The 15,688-nt window shown below is 44.0% G+C and overlaps 1 protein-coding gene across 1 annotated transcript in view; it reads left to right on the top strand.

The window, feature by feature from the left end:
* Positions 1 to 1,864: 1,864 nt before the first annotated feature.
* CMIP (c-Maf inducing protein) overlaps positions 1,865 to 15,688 on the top strand; it is a 193,531-nt gene continuing 179,707 nt past the window's right edge. The window contains exon 1 of the mRNA XM_060788425.2: positions 1,865 to 2,611. Within this exon, the coding sequence (XP_060644408.2) occupies positions 2,318 to 2,611 (294 nt within the window). The 5' untranslated portion in view covers positions 1,865 to 2,317. The remainder of the gene's footprint in view (positions 2,612 to 15,688) is intronic.

Below are 15,688 nucleotides of genomic sequence, written 5' to 3'. Positions count from 1 at the left end.
GAATTTAACTGGAATAATAATAACAAGTTTAATAATAATAATAATAATAATAATAATAAATAACATGAGGTTGGGTGCAGCTAGACTAGAATGAATGCAATTGCAATAATAATAATATGTTAAATAATAAATTAATAAATTAATTAATAACATGAGGTTGGATGCAGCTAGACTGGAACGAATGCAATTGGAATAATAATAATAATAATAATAATGTTAAATAATAATAATAAATTAATAACATGAGGTTGGGTGCAGCTAGACTGGAATGAATGCAATTGGAATAATAATAATAATAATAATAATAATAATAATTTTAATAATAATAATAATAATAAATAACCTGAGGTTGAGTGAAGCTAGACTGGAATTAATGCAATTGGAGTAATAATAATAATAATAATATGTTAAATAATAATAATAAATAAAAATATGTTGGGTATAGCTAGACTGGAATGAATGCAATTGGAATATTAATAATAATAATAATAACAATAATGTTAAATAATAATAATAATAATAATAATAAATAACCTGAGGTTGAGTCAAGCTAGACTGGAATGAATGCAATGGGAATAATAATAATAATAATAATAATATACAAATAAATACATAACATAAGAAATACAAGTACTGAAAATATTAGGATAAAATATTTTTTAAAAAATCAGGATGATCAATTCTGCCTTCCAAAAACCCAATTTAATTTTGGGAGGTGAATATTGGAATCTCCCCCCTCTTTTATTTCATTTTTTTGCAAAACCCCTCCTTTTTTCCAGTGGGCTTTGCTCTTCCTTTGTGATTAAGCCTGATTTAATGTACTGGGATCCTTTTTCGGGAGGGGAGTGACCCTTCCATGGAAAGCAATGGAGTCCTGGCGTTGGAATCCCCCTCCCCCTTTCTCCAGCCCCCCTCCCCTTCCTTCGAGAGGGAGGAGGAGGGGGAGGGAGGCAAAGCCCTGCAAAGCCCGGATTGACGTCAGAGCCAGGCGGCACGTGACGGCGGCGGCCAATCAGGGCGGGCGCCTGCTTCCCCGCAACGCTCGCGCGCCCGCTCCCTCCCTCCCTCCCTCCCTCTCTCTCTCTCTCTCTCCTCCGCGGAGCCTGGGAGCCGGAGCAGCTGGACGAGGAGACCAGGCGCCCCCGCCCCCGACACGCGCCTGCGCCCCGTTCAGACGTGCAGCCCCGCTCCCCGCGGATGCAGCCCACCATGAGCCCGGGTTTCCTGCACTGAGCCTCCTTGCGGGACGAGGGGCTCCGCTTTCCCTCCGCTTTCCTGGATTGCAGCCTTCCTTTGCGCCTTCCTTCCTTTTATCCCGTCTTCCCTTCGTTCTCTTTCTCCTCCCTCCCTTTATTCCTTCCTTCCTTTCCTCCTTTATTCGTTCTTTTCTTCCTTCATTCCTTTACTCCCTCCTTCGTTTCTTTATCTCTTCCTTTATTCTTTCCTTCTTTTATTCCTTCCTTCCTTCCTTTATCTCTTCCTTCCTGCATTTATTCGTTCCTTCCTTTATTTCTTCCTTCCTTCGTTCTTTTATTCCTTCCTTCCTTTATTTCTTCTTTCCTTCGCTCCTTTATCTCTTCCTTCCTTCATTTATTCGTTCCTTCCTTTATTCCTTCCTTCCTTCGTTCTTTTATTCCTTCCTTCCTTTATTTCTTCTTTCCTTCGCTCCTTTATCTCTTCCTTCCTTCATTTATTCATTCCTTTCTTTATTTTTTCCTTCATTCGGTCTTTTATTCCCTTCCTTCCTTTATCTCTTCCTCCCTTCATTTATCTCTTCCTTCCTTCATTTATTCGTTCCTTTCCTTATTTCTTCCTTCCTTCATTCCTTTATTCCTTCCTTCCTTTATCTCTTCTTTCTTTTATTTGTTCCTTCCTTCCTCTATTCCTTCCTTCCTGTATTCCTTCCTTCCTTTATTTCTTCTTGTCTTCCTTCATCCCTTCCTTCCTTCAGTTATTCCTTCCTGTATTCATTCCTCTATTTCTCCCTTCCTTCTTTTCTTCCTTCCTTCCTTTGCTCTCTTTTTCGTTTCTTCCATTACTCCTTCCCTTACTCTTTCGTTCCTTCCTTCTCCCTTTCCTCCCTCCCTTCGTTCCCTTGTTCCATTCTTTCCCCTTCTGTCTTTCACTCCTTCCGTTCTGTCTCCTTCCTTCTTCCCATCACCTCCTTCCTTCCTTCCTTCCCTTTGAAACCTCTCCCTCTTTTTTTCCAATGCCTGTGGATGCATTTGTCTCCATTCTGATCTCATTTTGATTGGAAGAGGAGGAAGAGGAGGGGGAAGAAAAGCAGCGACAGAGCACGGATTTTGCATTGCACGGAATGGATTTCAACAGCAACAGCAATGGGGGCGAGGGGCGCCCCCTGGAGGAGAGCAAGCCCCTGCTGGGCGAGGGGCCGGGCCCCGAGGGACCCCACAAGGCGGGCGCCCCGCTCTGCCGACGGGGCCTCCACTGCAGCGGGATGCGCTACAAGCTGCTCCAGGAGGGCGACATCCAGGTCTGCGTGGTGCGGCACCCGCGCACCTTCCTCAGCAAGATCCTCACCTCCAAGTTCCTGCGGCGCTGGGAGCCCCACCATTTGGCCCTGGCGGAGAGCAGCCTGGCCTCGGCCACGGTGAGCACCCACCGCCCTCTTTCTCTTTCTGGGTTGTCGTGGCTTGACTCCTGGCGGTGCCACCCGTCGCAGCAGAACAGGCCGTCACCCTCCTTATTGGCCTCGTCCCATTGTCAACACACTATTGTAGTTCAGATTTGGGCCAACATTGGCTCTCCAAGGGTTTTGGACTCCAACTCCCACCATTCCTAACGCTTAAGCGGCTGAGGGGGAAAAGGAAGGGGCCTGAGGCCGTTAGGAATGGTGGGAGTTGGAGTCCAAAACCCCTGGAGGGCCAACGTTGGCCCAAACCTGTTGTAACTAATGGCAAAACACTGTAGGCGATATTGTAGCACTGGCAATTGCTATTCAAGCCACTGGCATGATATTGTATATCCAATGGTGGAACATTTTAGCCACTGGGATAATATTACACCCAGTAGCACGATACTGTATTCAGTGGCACAATAAATGGCATAATATTTTAGCCATTGGGACAATATTTCATTCAGTGTCATGATATTGTATCCAATGGTGGAGTACTTTAGCCACTGGGACAATATTGTGTTCAGTGCCACGATATAGTATCCAATAGCAGAATATTGTATCCAATGGTGGAGTATTTTAGCCACTGGGACAGTATTGTTTTCAGTGTCACAATATTGTGTCTAATGGCTGAATGTTTTAGCCACTGGGACAATATTGTCTTCAGTGTCACGATATAGTATCCAATGATGGAATATTTTAACCACTGGGACAATATTGTATTCAGTGTCACTATATTGTTTCCAGTGGTATTCAGTGCTATGATATTGTATCCAATGATTGAATATTTTAGCCACTGGGACAATATTGTATTCAATCGCAGAATATTTTACCTACTGGAACAATATTGTGTTCAGTGTCACAATATTGTATCCAATGATGGAATATTTTAACCACTTGGACAATATTGTTTCCAGTGGTATTCAGTGTCACGATATTGTATCCAATCATGGAATATTTTAACCACTGGGACGATATTCTATTCAGTGTCACGATATTGTATCCAGTAGCTGAATATTTTAGTCACCGGGACAATATTGTATTCAGTGTCACGACATTGTATCCAATCACAGCTTATTTTAGCCACTGGGACAATATTGTATTCGGTGTCACGATATTGTATCCAATGATGGAATATTTTAGCCACTGGGACAATATTCTATTCAGTGTCACGATATTGTATCCAATAGCTGAATATTCATCTCACTATAGGCCCAATGCAGCCAATTGGAAAGACTTTTGATTTAAATTGGAGAGGGGGCTTTCAACTTTCTAATTTCATTCCCTTTGGAGGCTTATGAATATGGGACAACAACAAAACACATTAGACATTGAATGGAAATGTTGCTTTTGTGGCACAGGCATCTAGATATTGTCAGAGTTGTTGTAAGAGAGAGAATGCGATCTGCAGCACCGAACCGGAAGAGGCAACATCAGATTGCTTCAACCTTTAAGCAAAGACGATTCTTCCTATCTTCCGGCACTTTGGTGAATAGTATTAAACTTGTTGAATATAAGTTGACAATTCATTGCTTTTTTTGTTGGAAGTAGTCATTTGTTTTCGATGAATGGTGGCAGCAATCTTATAATGGATGGCTTGATTTGGGAGTTTCTGCAAATGCGAATTGGTGGCAAATGATTATGTTTGCCTTTCGAAGTTCTGTTTCACTTTCCTTCTGAAATAATCCGTGTCTGCTTTGACTGTGGATATGGAATTAAAGGGGAAATCTGAAACAAAACAAATGCTCTACGGAAGTGGAGGAGAAAATGTTTTCTCCTTGGCTGCCTGTGTGTGTTTTGTTCACACAGTGATTTTGGATAGGAAGTGCGTTCGTATCCGGACTACAATCTTTTTATTCAGGCAAGCTTTAAAGCAGAAAGTTTTTAAGAACGAGGCAAGGGCTGTGAGATGGTGTTTCAATATTTTAACAGTTCGTTTAATATGGTTTTAACTGACTAGTACAGTGGTTCTCAACCTGTGTATCCTCAGGTGTTTTGGCCTACAACTCCCAGAAATTCCAGCCAGTTTACCAGCTGTTAGGATTTCTGGGAGTTGAAGGCCAAAACATCTGTGGATCCACAAGTTGAGAACCACTGTACTAGTTCATAGATTTTTTTTATTTATTTCGTGTCACAAGCATTGCATAAATAAATAAGTATAAAACTGATAAAATAAAGGAATCTCAAGCAGCTAAATAGTTTTAGACCAAAAACGGGCAACAGCGACTGCATTGTCTGTAGCTTTAAAGAATTCTTCCTCTGTGCATGAGGCAGGGCATTGTGGGCAAGCAATCAGCTGCAGAGTTGTCTGTTCTGCTTCATAGTCGCACAAGGTGGAGGATTCTAGTGCCATTTTGCCTGGTTGTCTTTTGATCTGCCCACTCCACTTCTGAGTCTGTTCAGGGACTTCCAAGTTGCCCATTCATGGTTTGCCTCTGGAGGAAGACCCTTGTGAGGGAGGGGGCATCCAGTTGAGATTTCCTGATTTTGCTGCCCACAGGAATATTCTTATTTCTTATTTACAGCATTTATATTCCGCCCTTCTCACCCCACAGAGGACGCAGGGCGGATTACAGTGTACACATATATGGCGAACATTCAATGCCAATTTTGACATACAACGTATATAGACATACACAGAGGCTATTTAACTTTTTCTGGCCACCAGGGGAGCTGTCGCTTTCATCGTCGATCTGCAACACTGATGAAGTACTTCCGCATTCCCTGCATGCTTTTTTGCTGGAGTGCTTTGCTGGAGTCTTTTTTATGGTCTCATAAATTAGTTAATGTAGCCTCCCCACCCAAGGTGCTACCTAATTTTCCTACTAGACAGATGCAACTGTCTTTCGGGTTGCAAAGGTCAACAACAGGCTACACAATTGGTTGGAAGCCCACTCCAACTTGGGCTGGCTTCGAACTCATGACCTTTTGGTCAGAGTGATCTTAATACAGCTGACACTCAGCCAGCTGCGCCACAATCCCGGTACTGTTGCTGGGGGAATATTAAGAGAAGTGGTGGTTCTCATGCAACTTTTCCTTGATTTAAGTCTACTGGGAGGAGGCTGATAGCCATGCAGTGGGTGGCTTTCACAGTGCTCAGCCTTATTTCTTTCTCAATTGGCAGCAACTTTCCATCACACATCAGGGGGGCAATGCCAGCTAGTTTATAGAGCAGTTGTTCTCAACCTGTGGGTCCCCAGATGTTTTGGCCTTTACCTCCCAGAAATCCTAACAACCGGTAAACTGACTGGGATTACTGGGAGTTGTAGGCCAAAACACCTGGGGATCCACAGGTTGAGAACCACTGCTATGGAGTCTATCAACAGGTGTAGGTTTAAGATATCTATCATCTATCGAATCTATTGAATCTAGATAGTTAGATATTTGTATTGTCAAAGGCTTTCATACTCCACCTCAGACATCAGAAGAGCTGCAAGACGGAGAACAAGCCACGAGAGTAAAGATGAAGATCCACCCAGAGGAAAAGTGTTCTTGCCAGACATCAAGGGAAACACTGACCGCATAGGGAAGCTGATGAGGAAACACAACATACAAACCAGTTACAGACCCACCAAGAAAATCCAACAAATGCTACGTTCAGCAAAGGACAAGAGGGATCCTCTCACTTCTGCAGGAGTCTACCGTGTACCATGCAGCTGTGGACAAGTCTACAGAGGGACCACCAAACGCAGCGCCCAGACATGCATCAAGGAACATGAAAGGCACTGCAGACTACTCCAACCAGAGAAATCAGCCATAGCAGAGCACCTGATGAACCAACCTGGACACAGCATATTATTTGAGAACACAGAAGTGCTGGACCACTCTCACAACCACCATGTCAGACTACACAGAGAAGCCATTGAAATCCACAAGCATGTGGACAATTTCAACAGAAAGGAAGAAACCATGAAAATGAACAAAATCTGGCTACCAGTATTAAAAAACTCAAAAATTACAACAGCAAAACAACAGAGGGGAAACAAACAGGCACATAAAATCACTCTCAACAAAAGATTCCCCCCAGGCACTTCCAAGCCACTGAATGCTAATCAAGGTGATCAGCTGAAACATTCACATCTAGCCCCAGCAGACAAAAGTCCTTTGTCTCACCCTGGTCATTCCACAGATATATAAACCTATTTTCCTACTTCCAACAGACCTCACTACCTCTGAGGATGCTTGCCATAGATGCAGGCGAAACATCAGGAGAAAAATTGCCTCCAGAACATGGCCATATAGCCCGGAAAAACCTACAACAACCCAGTTAGATATTTGTTGTTGTTCTTTTGTTCAGTCATTTCCGACTCTTCGTGACTTCATGGACCAGTCCACACCAGAGCTCCCTGTCGACCGTCACCACCCCCAGCTCCTTCAAGGTCAATCCGGCCACTTCAAGGATCCCATCCATCCATCTGGAAGTTTAAAATTAATCATTAATTGAAAGTTGGTTTAGAAACCAAAGCAAGGCATAAAGAGAATTTACACTGGAAAACTACACCTTGGGAGCATCTAAATAGTAAAATCTTACTTACTTACTTAGGCGATCCCTCGTTGTCCGAGTAGGAGCATCTTCCAGGAGTAGTGTGCTGGCAGTGGGTCCGTAGGTGATTGTGGAGCCCTATTCTTGATCTGCATCTTTTCCCGCAATGATGGGCATTGGTTTCCAGGTGGAAGGCAGTCCTGGTTGAAGTTGGCTCGATGTGCCTTCCTCTTGGCACGTTTCTCTCTTTCGTATCCATTCATGCCTCTTCAAATTCTACAGCACTGCTGGTCACAGCTGACTTCCAGCTGGAGCACTCAAGAGCCAGGGATTCCCAGTTCTCAGTGTCTTTGCCAGAGTTTTTAAGGTTGGCTTTGAGCCCATCTTTAAATCTCTTTTCCTGCCCACCAACATTCCATTTTCCATTCTTGAGTTCGGAGTAGAACAACTGCTTTGGGAGACAGTGGTTGGGTATCTGGACAACGTGGCCAGTCCAGCAGAGTTGAGGACCATCGCTTCAATGCTGGTGGTTTTTGCTTCTTCCAGCATGCTGACATTTGTCCGCTTGTCTACCCAAGAAATTTGCAGGATTTTCCGGAGGCAGCTCTGATGGAATTCACTCTCACTACCACCATGTCAGACTACACAGAGAAGCCATTGAAATACACAAGCAGGTGGACAATTTCAACAGAAAGGAGGAAACTATGATAATGAACAAAATCTGGCTACCAGTATTAAAAAAAACTCTAAAATTACAACAGCACAACAACAGAGAGGAAACAAACAAGGATATCTAATCACCTCTCAACAAAAGTTTGCTCCAGGCACTGTCAGGCCATTATATGCTAATCAAGGTGGTCAGTTGAAACATTCACCCCTAGATCCAGCAGACAAGAGTCCTTTGTCCCACCCTGGTCATTCCACAGAAAAATAACCCTTTTTCCTAGTTCCAACAGACCTCACTACCCCTGAGGATGCTTGCCATAGATGCAGGCGAAACGTCAGGAGATAATGCCTCTTGACCATGGCCATAAAGCCCGGAAAAACCTACAACAACCCGCTGATGGAATCGTTCCAGGAGTTGCATGTGACATCTGTACGCTTTCCACGTTTCATAGGCATAGAGCAGGGTTGGGAGGACAATAGCTTTATAAACAAGCACATCCCTATGGATGTCCCAGTCCTCAGACACTCTCTGCTTCATTCGGAAAAAGCTGCACTTGCAGAGCTCAGGCAGTGTTATATTTCAGTGTCAATGTTGACTTTGGTGGAGAGGTGGCTGCCAAGGTAGCGGATATGGTCAACATTTTCTAATGTTACACCATTAAGCTGTATTTCTGGCATTGGAGATACAATATTGTACAATATAATAAAATCAAGTCTGCTTTACACTACATTAATCCCACATTAAGTTCAAAACACCTGAAGAACCAAAGGTTGGGCATCAATGCTTTAGGGGACGTAGACCCTGTAGCTAAACATTCAATCTGTCTCAAACCTGATGGCTTACAGTCAAGTTAATCCCTACATCCGACTGAATCGTCATATCATGAGCAATCAAGTGTGGATACCTCACCAGATGCTCATCATACCTGTGTGGTATGAACTAAAGTAATGACTTTGCTGAAAAACGTCCTTTGAGTCATCGTTGGGTGATACATACTTTCCAACATGTTACAGATGAAATTAAAACAAAGGAACAGGTGGATGTGCAGCCAAAGGATGACTGTGTAAGCCTCAGCTGCTACTAGTTGAAGGGTCTACACTGCCTGTCCTGGGCAGCATTCATTTGCTCAACAATATTGTTATGCTCTGGTGGACTTCAAAGGTAAGATAGTGATTGCTCTTTTTCTCCATCACTGAAAACAATTATAGTTTTCTTCCCTCGGATTTCAAAGCATACCTCTGCGGCAGCAGCGCATGCAGTGCCTTCGCATTCATGCCTTTGCACGGCAATGACAAAATGCACTCACCCAGAGAGCTGACCTCTTGGCCTCTTTGGGAGGCTGGTGAACATTTGGAGGATTTGCTTTGCTGTCCTTTGGGCAAGTTATCCTAGTCCAAAAGGCCTGAGACATGGACCAGGAAAGGAATTGGAACCTGTGACTAGTTAAATAGAGGAGTTTAGCACATGCACAGAAAAGATAAATGACTACCTGTCCCCTGCCAAGCATTGCTGTGGTCCAATCTGGTGATCTGGAAAAGGCAGCATTTCTCTACCTGGGGGTTGGAACCTTGGGGGGGGGGTGTCATGAGGGGGTGTCAGAAGGGTCAACAAAGACCGTCAGAAAACACAGTATTTTCTGTTGGTCATGGCAGTTCTGTGTGGGAAATGTCAAGATCTATTTCCTCAAACTCCAACTGTGTTCATATTTGGGCATATGGAGTATCGGTGCCAAGTTTGGTCTAGATCCTTCATTGTTTGAGTCCACAGTGCTCTCTTGATGTAAGTGAACTACAGCTCCAAAACTCAAGGTCAATGCCCACCAAACCTTTCTAGTGTTTTCTGTTGGTCACGGGAGTTCTGTGTGCCAAGTTTGGTTCAATTCCATTGTTGGTGGAATTCAGAATGCTCTTTGATTGTAGGTGAAATATAAATCCCAGCAACTACAGCTCCCAAACGTCAAGAGCCCACAGAGCTCTCTGGCTCTCTGGATCTAGGTGAGCTACAACTCCAAAACCCAAGGTCAATACCCACCAAACCCTTCCAGTATTTTCTGTTGGTCATGGGAGTTCTGTGTGCCAAGTTTGGTTCAATTCCATCGTTGGTGGAATTCAGAATGCTCTTTGATTGTAGGTGAAGTATAAATCCCAGCAACTACAACTCCCAAATGACAATATCAGTTTTTTGGAGTGATGGTCACTTCTTGGCTTAGTAGGTGTCTTGTGGCCAAATTTGACAGCAATTCGTCCAGCGGATTTTGAATTATGATGTCACTCAAAATGAACATAGCAGTTTTATATCTATAGAATAATAATAATAATAATGGGTAGCTTTTTTAAAATCATGGAAAATGTTTAAGGATTTTTGTTCATGAAAGAAGGTTGGAGTAGGGAACTGAGAGATAATGTAATCTGCTTTGGGAACGGAGATATAACTGACATCAACAGGCTGGGGAAAAGAGTATGCAGGGCGAAAGTATATTCTTGCTCGTAAGAATCTGGAAGGCGCTGTATCTGTGATTACAAAGGACAGGACGTGGGTTCGCAGGCATGACAAAGTTATCCATTAACCTCCCCCAAGGAAGTGAAAAGCGGACATTGAAACATTGTTTTTAGTTTCACTTCTGAAGCTTTGGAGATACCAGAAAAGCGGCTGCAATCAAAGTCCTGGGCGTCATGCTCGCAAAACGTACCCAGGCCACCCATGTGGCTGGAATTCCACTTTAGTCTGCTCCAGCAAACACAAAAAAGGAGCCTTGTGACATCTTAAAGCAGTGGTTCTCGACCTTAATAATGCCATGACCCCTTAATACAGTTCCTCATGTTGTATTGACCCCCAACCAGAAAATTATTTTTATTGCTTCTTCATAACTGTAATTTTGCAACTTATGAATCATAATGTAAATATCTGATATGCAGGATGTATTTTTATTCACTGGACCAAATTTTGCATGAACACCCAATACACCCAAATTTCAATGCTGGTGGGGTTGGAGGGGGGAGATTGATTTTATCATTTGGGAGTTGTAGTTGCTGGGATTTATAGTTCACCTAAAATCAAAGAGCATCCTGAACTCCGCCAATGATAGAATTGAACCAAACCCAGCACACAGAACTCCCATGACCAATAGAAGATACTGGAAGAATTTGGTGGGCATTGACCTTGAGTTTCTGAGCTGTAGTGCACCTACATTCAGAGAGCGCTGTGGACTCAATGATGGATCTGGACCAAACTTGGCACAAATACACAATATGCCCAAATGTGAACACTGGTGGAGTTTGGGTAAAGTAGACCTTAACATTTGGGAGTTGTAGTTGCTGGGATTTATAGTTTAATATCATTAAGGACTTGAAGATTATCTGGGGAGGCACTTCTCTCGGTCCCATCACCATTGCAGTCGGGTTGGTGGGGATGAGAGACAGGGCCTTCTCCATGGTGGCCCCTCGGCTGTGGAACTCCCTCCCTAAAGAGGTTAGATCAGCCCCCTCCCTCCTTACTTTTTGCAAGACACAAGACTTGGCTGTGAGAGCAAGCATTCACAGAATAGATGGTTTTATTGGCTTAGATGAGATTTATGGATCACATTTTTGGACTGATTTGGAGAACTTTTTAAACTTGATGAACTGTTTTTAAATGTATATTTATTATCATTTTATGTAATTGTGTATTTTATTGGTGTTTTTATATTGTTGGAATCCGCCCTGAGTCCCTCTTTGGAGGTCGAGAATAGGACGCGATACAAATCTATATAAATAAAAATGTAATGTTCGTTTGTGGGATTAACAGAACTCAAAAACCACTGGGGGAATTGACACCAAATTTGGACACAAGACACCTAACAACCCAATGTATGTCCTCCACTCAAAAAATTTGATTTTGTCATTCGGGAGCTGTAGTTGCTGGGATTTATAGTTCACCTATAATCAAAGAGCATTTTGAACTCCACCAATGATGGAATTGAACCAATCTTGGTAGATAGGACTCCCATGACCAAGAGAACATACTGGAAGGGTTTGGTGGGCATTGACCTTGAGTTTGGGAGTTGTAGTTCACCTACATCCAGAGAGCACTGTGGACTCAAACAATGATGGATCTGGACCAAACTCTACATGAATACTCAATATGCCCAAATGTGAACACTGGTGGAGTTTGGGGAAAATAGAATCCTGACATTTGGGAGTTGTCGTTGCTGGGATTTGCAGTTCACCTACAATCACAGAGCATTCTGAACCCCACCAACGATAGAATTGGGCGAAACCTCCCACACAGAACCCCCATGTGGTCCACAGCAATGCGTGGCAGGGGACAGCTAGTCTATATAAATAAAAATGTAATCTTTGTTTGTGGGATTAATGTAACTCAAAAACCACTGGATGAATTGACACCAAATTTGGACATAAGACATCTCTTGAGCCAACAAGTGACCATCACTCATAAAAACACTGAAAAACACAGCAGAAGAATCTTAAAAAGCCAAAAAACAAAAAATACATTACAACACATACACAAACCACACATATACACAAATATATATGCACACATATACACACACAAAACACATATACGTATACTGGGCCACAGCAACGTGTGGCAGGGGATGGCTAGTAAAAAAATAAACTAATCAATAAATAGTTCACCTACAATAAAAGAGCATTCTGAACCCCACCAACGATAGAATTGGGTCAAACCTACCACACCGAACAGCTATGCCTTGGAGGGACTCGGCGTGAGCCTCCCTCCAGCCTCGCATGCTCTCCTTTGGTCACACATGCGCACCATGCTGCCATGCACCGAGCATGCCTGCTCTCCCCTCCCTGCTTGGAGTCTCAGAAACAGCCCTCCCCTTGGCCAATCACAGTGGAGGAGGGCTTTTGTTGGGAGGATTTGCCGTCTGTTTCCAAAAAGGAAGAGAAGGTCAGGCGGAGAGATCTTCAGCCTTCTCTGCCAAAGGGGTTCCCAAGACCATCAGAAATATGTTTTCTGATAGTCTTTGGAGACTCCTCTGAAACCCCCTTGCGACCCCCAGATTGAGAAACACTGTCTTAAAGTTTGGCAAACTTATGGGAGAAAAGACTATAATGTTTAGTGAAGAGGACGGTAGTGGAAAAATACGAGACCACATTTACAGATGGGCTACGTCAGTAAAGGAAGCCACAGGCCCGAGCTTGCAAGACCTGAGCTTGGTGGCTGTTGGAGGTTTCTCTTTTGTAAGATCTCCACACATTGAAGTGAGATAATAATAATAACCACCACCACCACCGAGTTTTGGGGAGGGCAGACTACGCATCAGACAAGGAGTCTATCAGATTGTTGACAAAGCAAAGCGGTAGTAAGCAGGAACAGAAGTTGTGTAGGCTCTGCCTGAGTGGGTTTTGAAAAACCTGTGTTTTACTTACACAGTGCCCTGCTAAGCCTTGCTGAAATTAGACCACGGCTTGAACTTTTGTTCGGAGGTGTGGGAATAGTCTGCAGCAGGCTGTTGCATGCCATGTTTTGATCAGGATCTTCTAATCTAATTGTATATCCACTAAGTCCCTGATGCCCGAACTTGGGATGTCGGGCTGCGACGTTGGAAGCGAGGAAGTGCTTTTCCTCGTGACCAGAAATTGGGGAAGGAAGCATTTGGTGTCAATGGAAAAACAGAATAGCGTTGTGTGTCTCTTTGGTGGAAAATGTGATTTCATAGAGAGTCATTGCAGTGTAGGGATTGTATTTTTGGCATTGATTAATTTGGCAATTAATCCAAATTCAAAATCTTATCTAGTAGGCATGGGCAAACTTTGTCCCTCTGGTGTTTTGGACTTCAGCTCCCACAATTCCTAGCATGGGCAAACTTTGGTCCTCTTAGTGTTTTGGACTTCAACTCCCACAATGCCTTGCATGCACAAACTTTGGCCCTGCAGGTTTTTTGGACTTCAGCTCTCACAATTCCTAGCATGGACAAACTTTGGCCCTCCAGGTGTTTCGGATTTCAGCTCCCACAATTCCTAGCATGGGAAAACTTTGGCCCTCCGGGTTTTGGACTTCAGCTCCCACAATTCCTAGCATGGACAAACTTTGACCCTGCAGATGTTTTGGACTTCAGCTCCCACAATTCCTAGCATGGACAAACTTTGGCCCTCCAGGTGTTTCGGATTTCAGCTCCCACAATTCCTAGCATGGGCAAACTTTGGCCCTCCAGGTGTTTCGGATTTCAGCTCCCACAATTCCTAGCATGGGCAAACTTTGGCCCTCTGGGTTTTGGACTTCAGCTCTCAAAATTCCTAGCATGGGCAAACTTTGGCCCTCCAAGTGTTTTGGATTTCAACTCCCACAATTCCTAGCATGGACAAACTTTGGCCCTCCAGGTGTTTTGGACTTCAGCTCCCACAATTCCTAGCATGGGCAAACTTTGGCCCTCCGGGTTTTGGACTTCAGCTCCCACAATTCCTAGCATGGACAAACTTTGACCCTGCAGATGTTTTGGACTTCAGCTCCCACAATTCCTAGCATGGCCAAATTTTGGACTTCCAGATGTTTTGGACTTCAGCTCCCACAATTCCTAGCATGTGCAAACTTTGGCCCTGCAGGTGTTTTGGACTTCAACTCCCACAATTCCTAGCAGCCTACCGGCTGCTAGGAATTGTGGGAGTTGAAGTCCAAAACACCTGCAGGGCCAGAGTTTGCACACGTCTACTTTATAGACAGACATTCATAATTTGATAAGCACAATATTAAGTGATGGCATAAATATTGGATAGGAGCTGCAATCGTGATAGGTTTGGGCATTTAAACCTGGGATTTTCTCTGTTACATGTAGCTTTAGTATGTTTTACATCTGTGCTATTCAAAATATGGAGGCAAGCATTGCACTGGGAATGTAGGTGTCTTTTAAAAAATAGAGTTTTTGTCATTGGCCTGGATTGACTGACTGCAGGACTAAACTCGGCCGGAGGCTTTTGGAGGGGCTCTACAACAGGAATCTAACCTCATCAATCAGAACAGTTCGTGCTCAGCAGTGATTTATTAACAGGTCCTGATTGATGAGGCTACATTTATGCCCTGCATCCCTTCCAAGGATCTCTGGCCTGTGGCTTCTGGGCTGGGAAAGGAAAGGTTCTGGGTTGCTCTGAGTTTTTCCAGCTCTATGGCTATGTTCCAGCGCATTCTCTCCTGGCGTTTTGCCTGCATCTGTGGCTGGCATCTTCAGAGGTTCTGTTGTCAGTGAGGCATGGGTAAACTTGGGCCTTCCAGGTGTTTTGCACTCCAATGCCCATCATTCCTAACACCCTCAGGCCCTTTCCTTTTCCCTCTTAGCCGCTTAAGCTATAGAAGATGAAGTTTGTCTGATGTTGGGTGCATCTACTCCAGGCATGAGCAAACTTGGACCTTCCAGGTGTTTTGGACTTCAACTCCCATCATTCCTAATACCCTCAGGCCATTTCCTTTCTTCCTCAGCTGCTTAAGCTGAGTAGTTTAGTGGCACACCAACACTTTTGGGCAGGGAACTACAACTTCCAGGATCCCGCTGCCTTGAAGCATAGCAGCTAGTGTTAAGCTGAATTAATTCTGCAGTGTAAATGCACCCTTGGGATCAAAGTTGGAGAAGGGAAACAGTTGGCCTTCTCTGAGCTGGAGAAGGAAGAGAGTTGGCCTTCTCAGAGCTGGTGAAGGGAAAGTGTAGACCTTCTCAGTGCTGGAGAAGGGAGAGAGTTGGCCTTCTCAGAGCTGGAAATGGAAGATTACTGGCCTCCTCAGAGCTGGAGAAGAGAGAGCGTAGGCCTTCTCAGAGCTGGAGATGGAAGATTACTGGCCTCAGAGCTGGGGAAGGGAGAGAGTAGGCCTTCACAGGGCTAGTGAATAGAGAAATTAGGTATTCTCAGAGCTGGAGATGGAAGATTACTGGCCTCCTCAGAGCTGGAGAAGG

This window comes from Anolis sagrei, chromosome 8, assembly GCF_037176765.1.
Source record: "Anolis sagrei isolate rAnoSag1 chromosome 8, rAnoSag1.mat, whole genome shotgun sequence".
Lineage (NCBI taxonomy): Eukaryota > Metazoa > Chordata > Lepidosauria > Squamata > Dactyloidae > Anolis > Anolis sagrei.
This window is presented reverse-complemented; position numbering and strand designations above follow the sequence as displayed.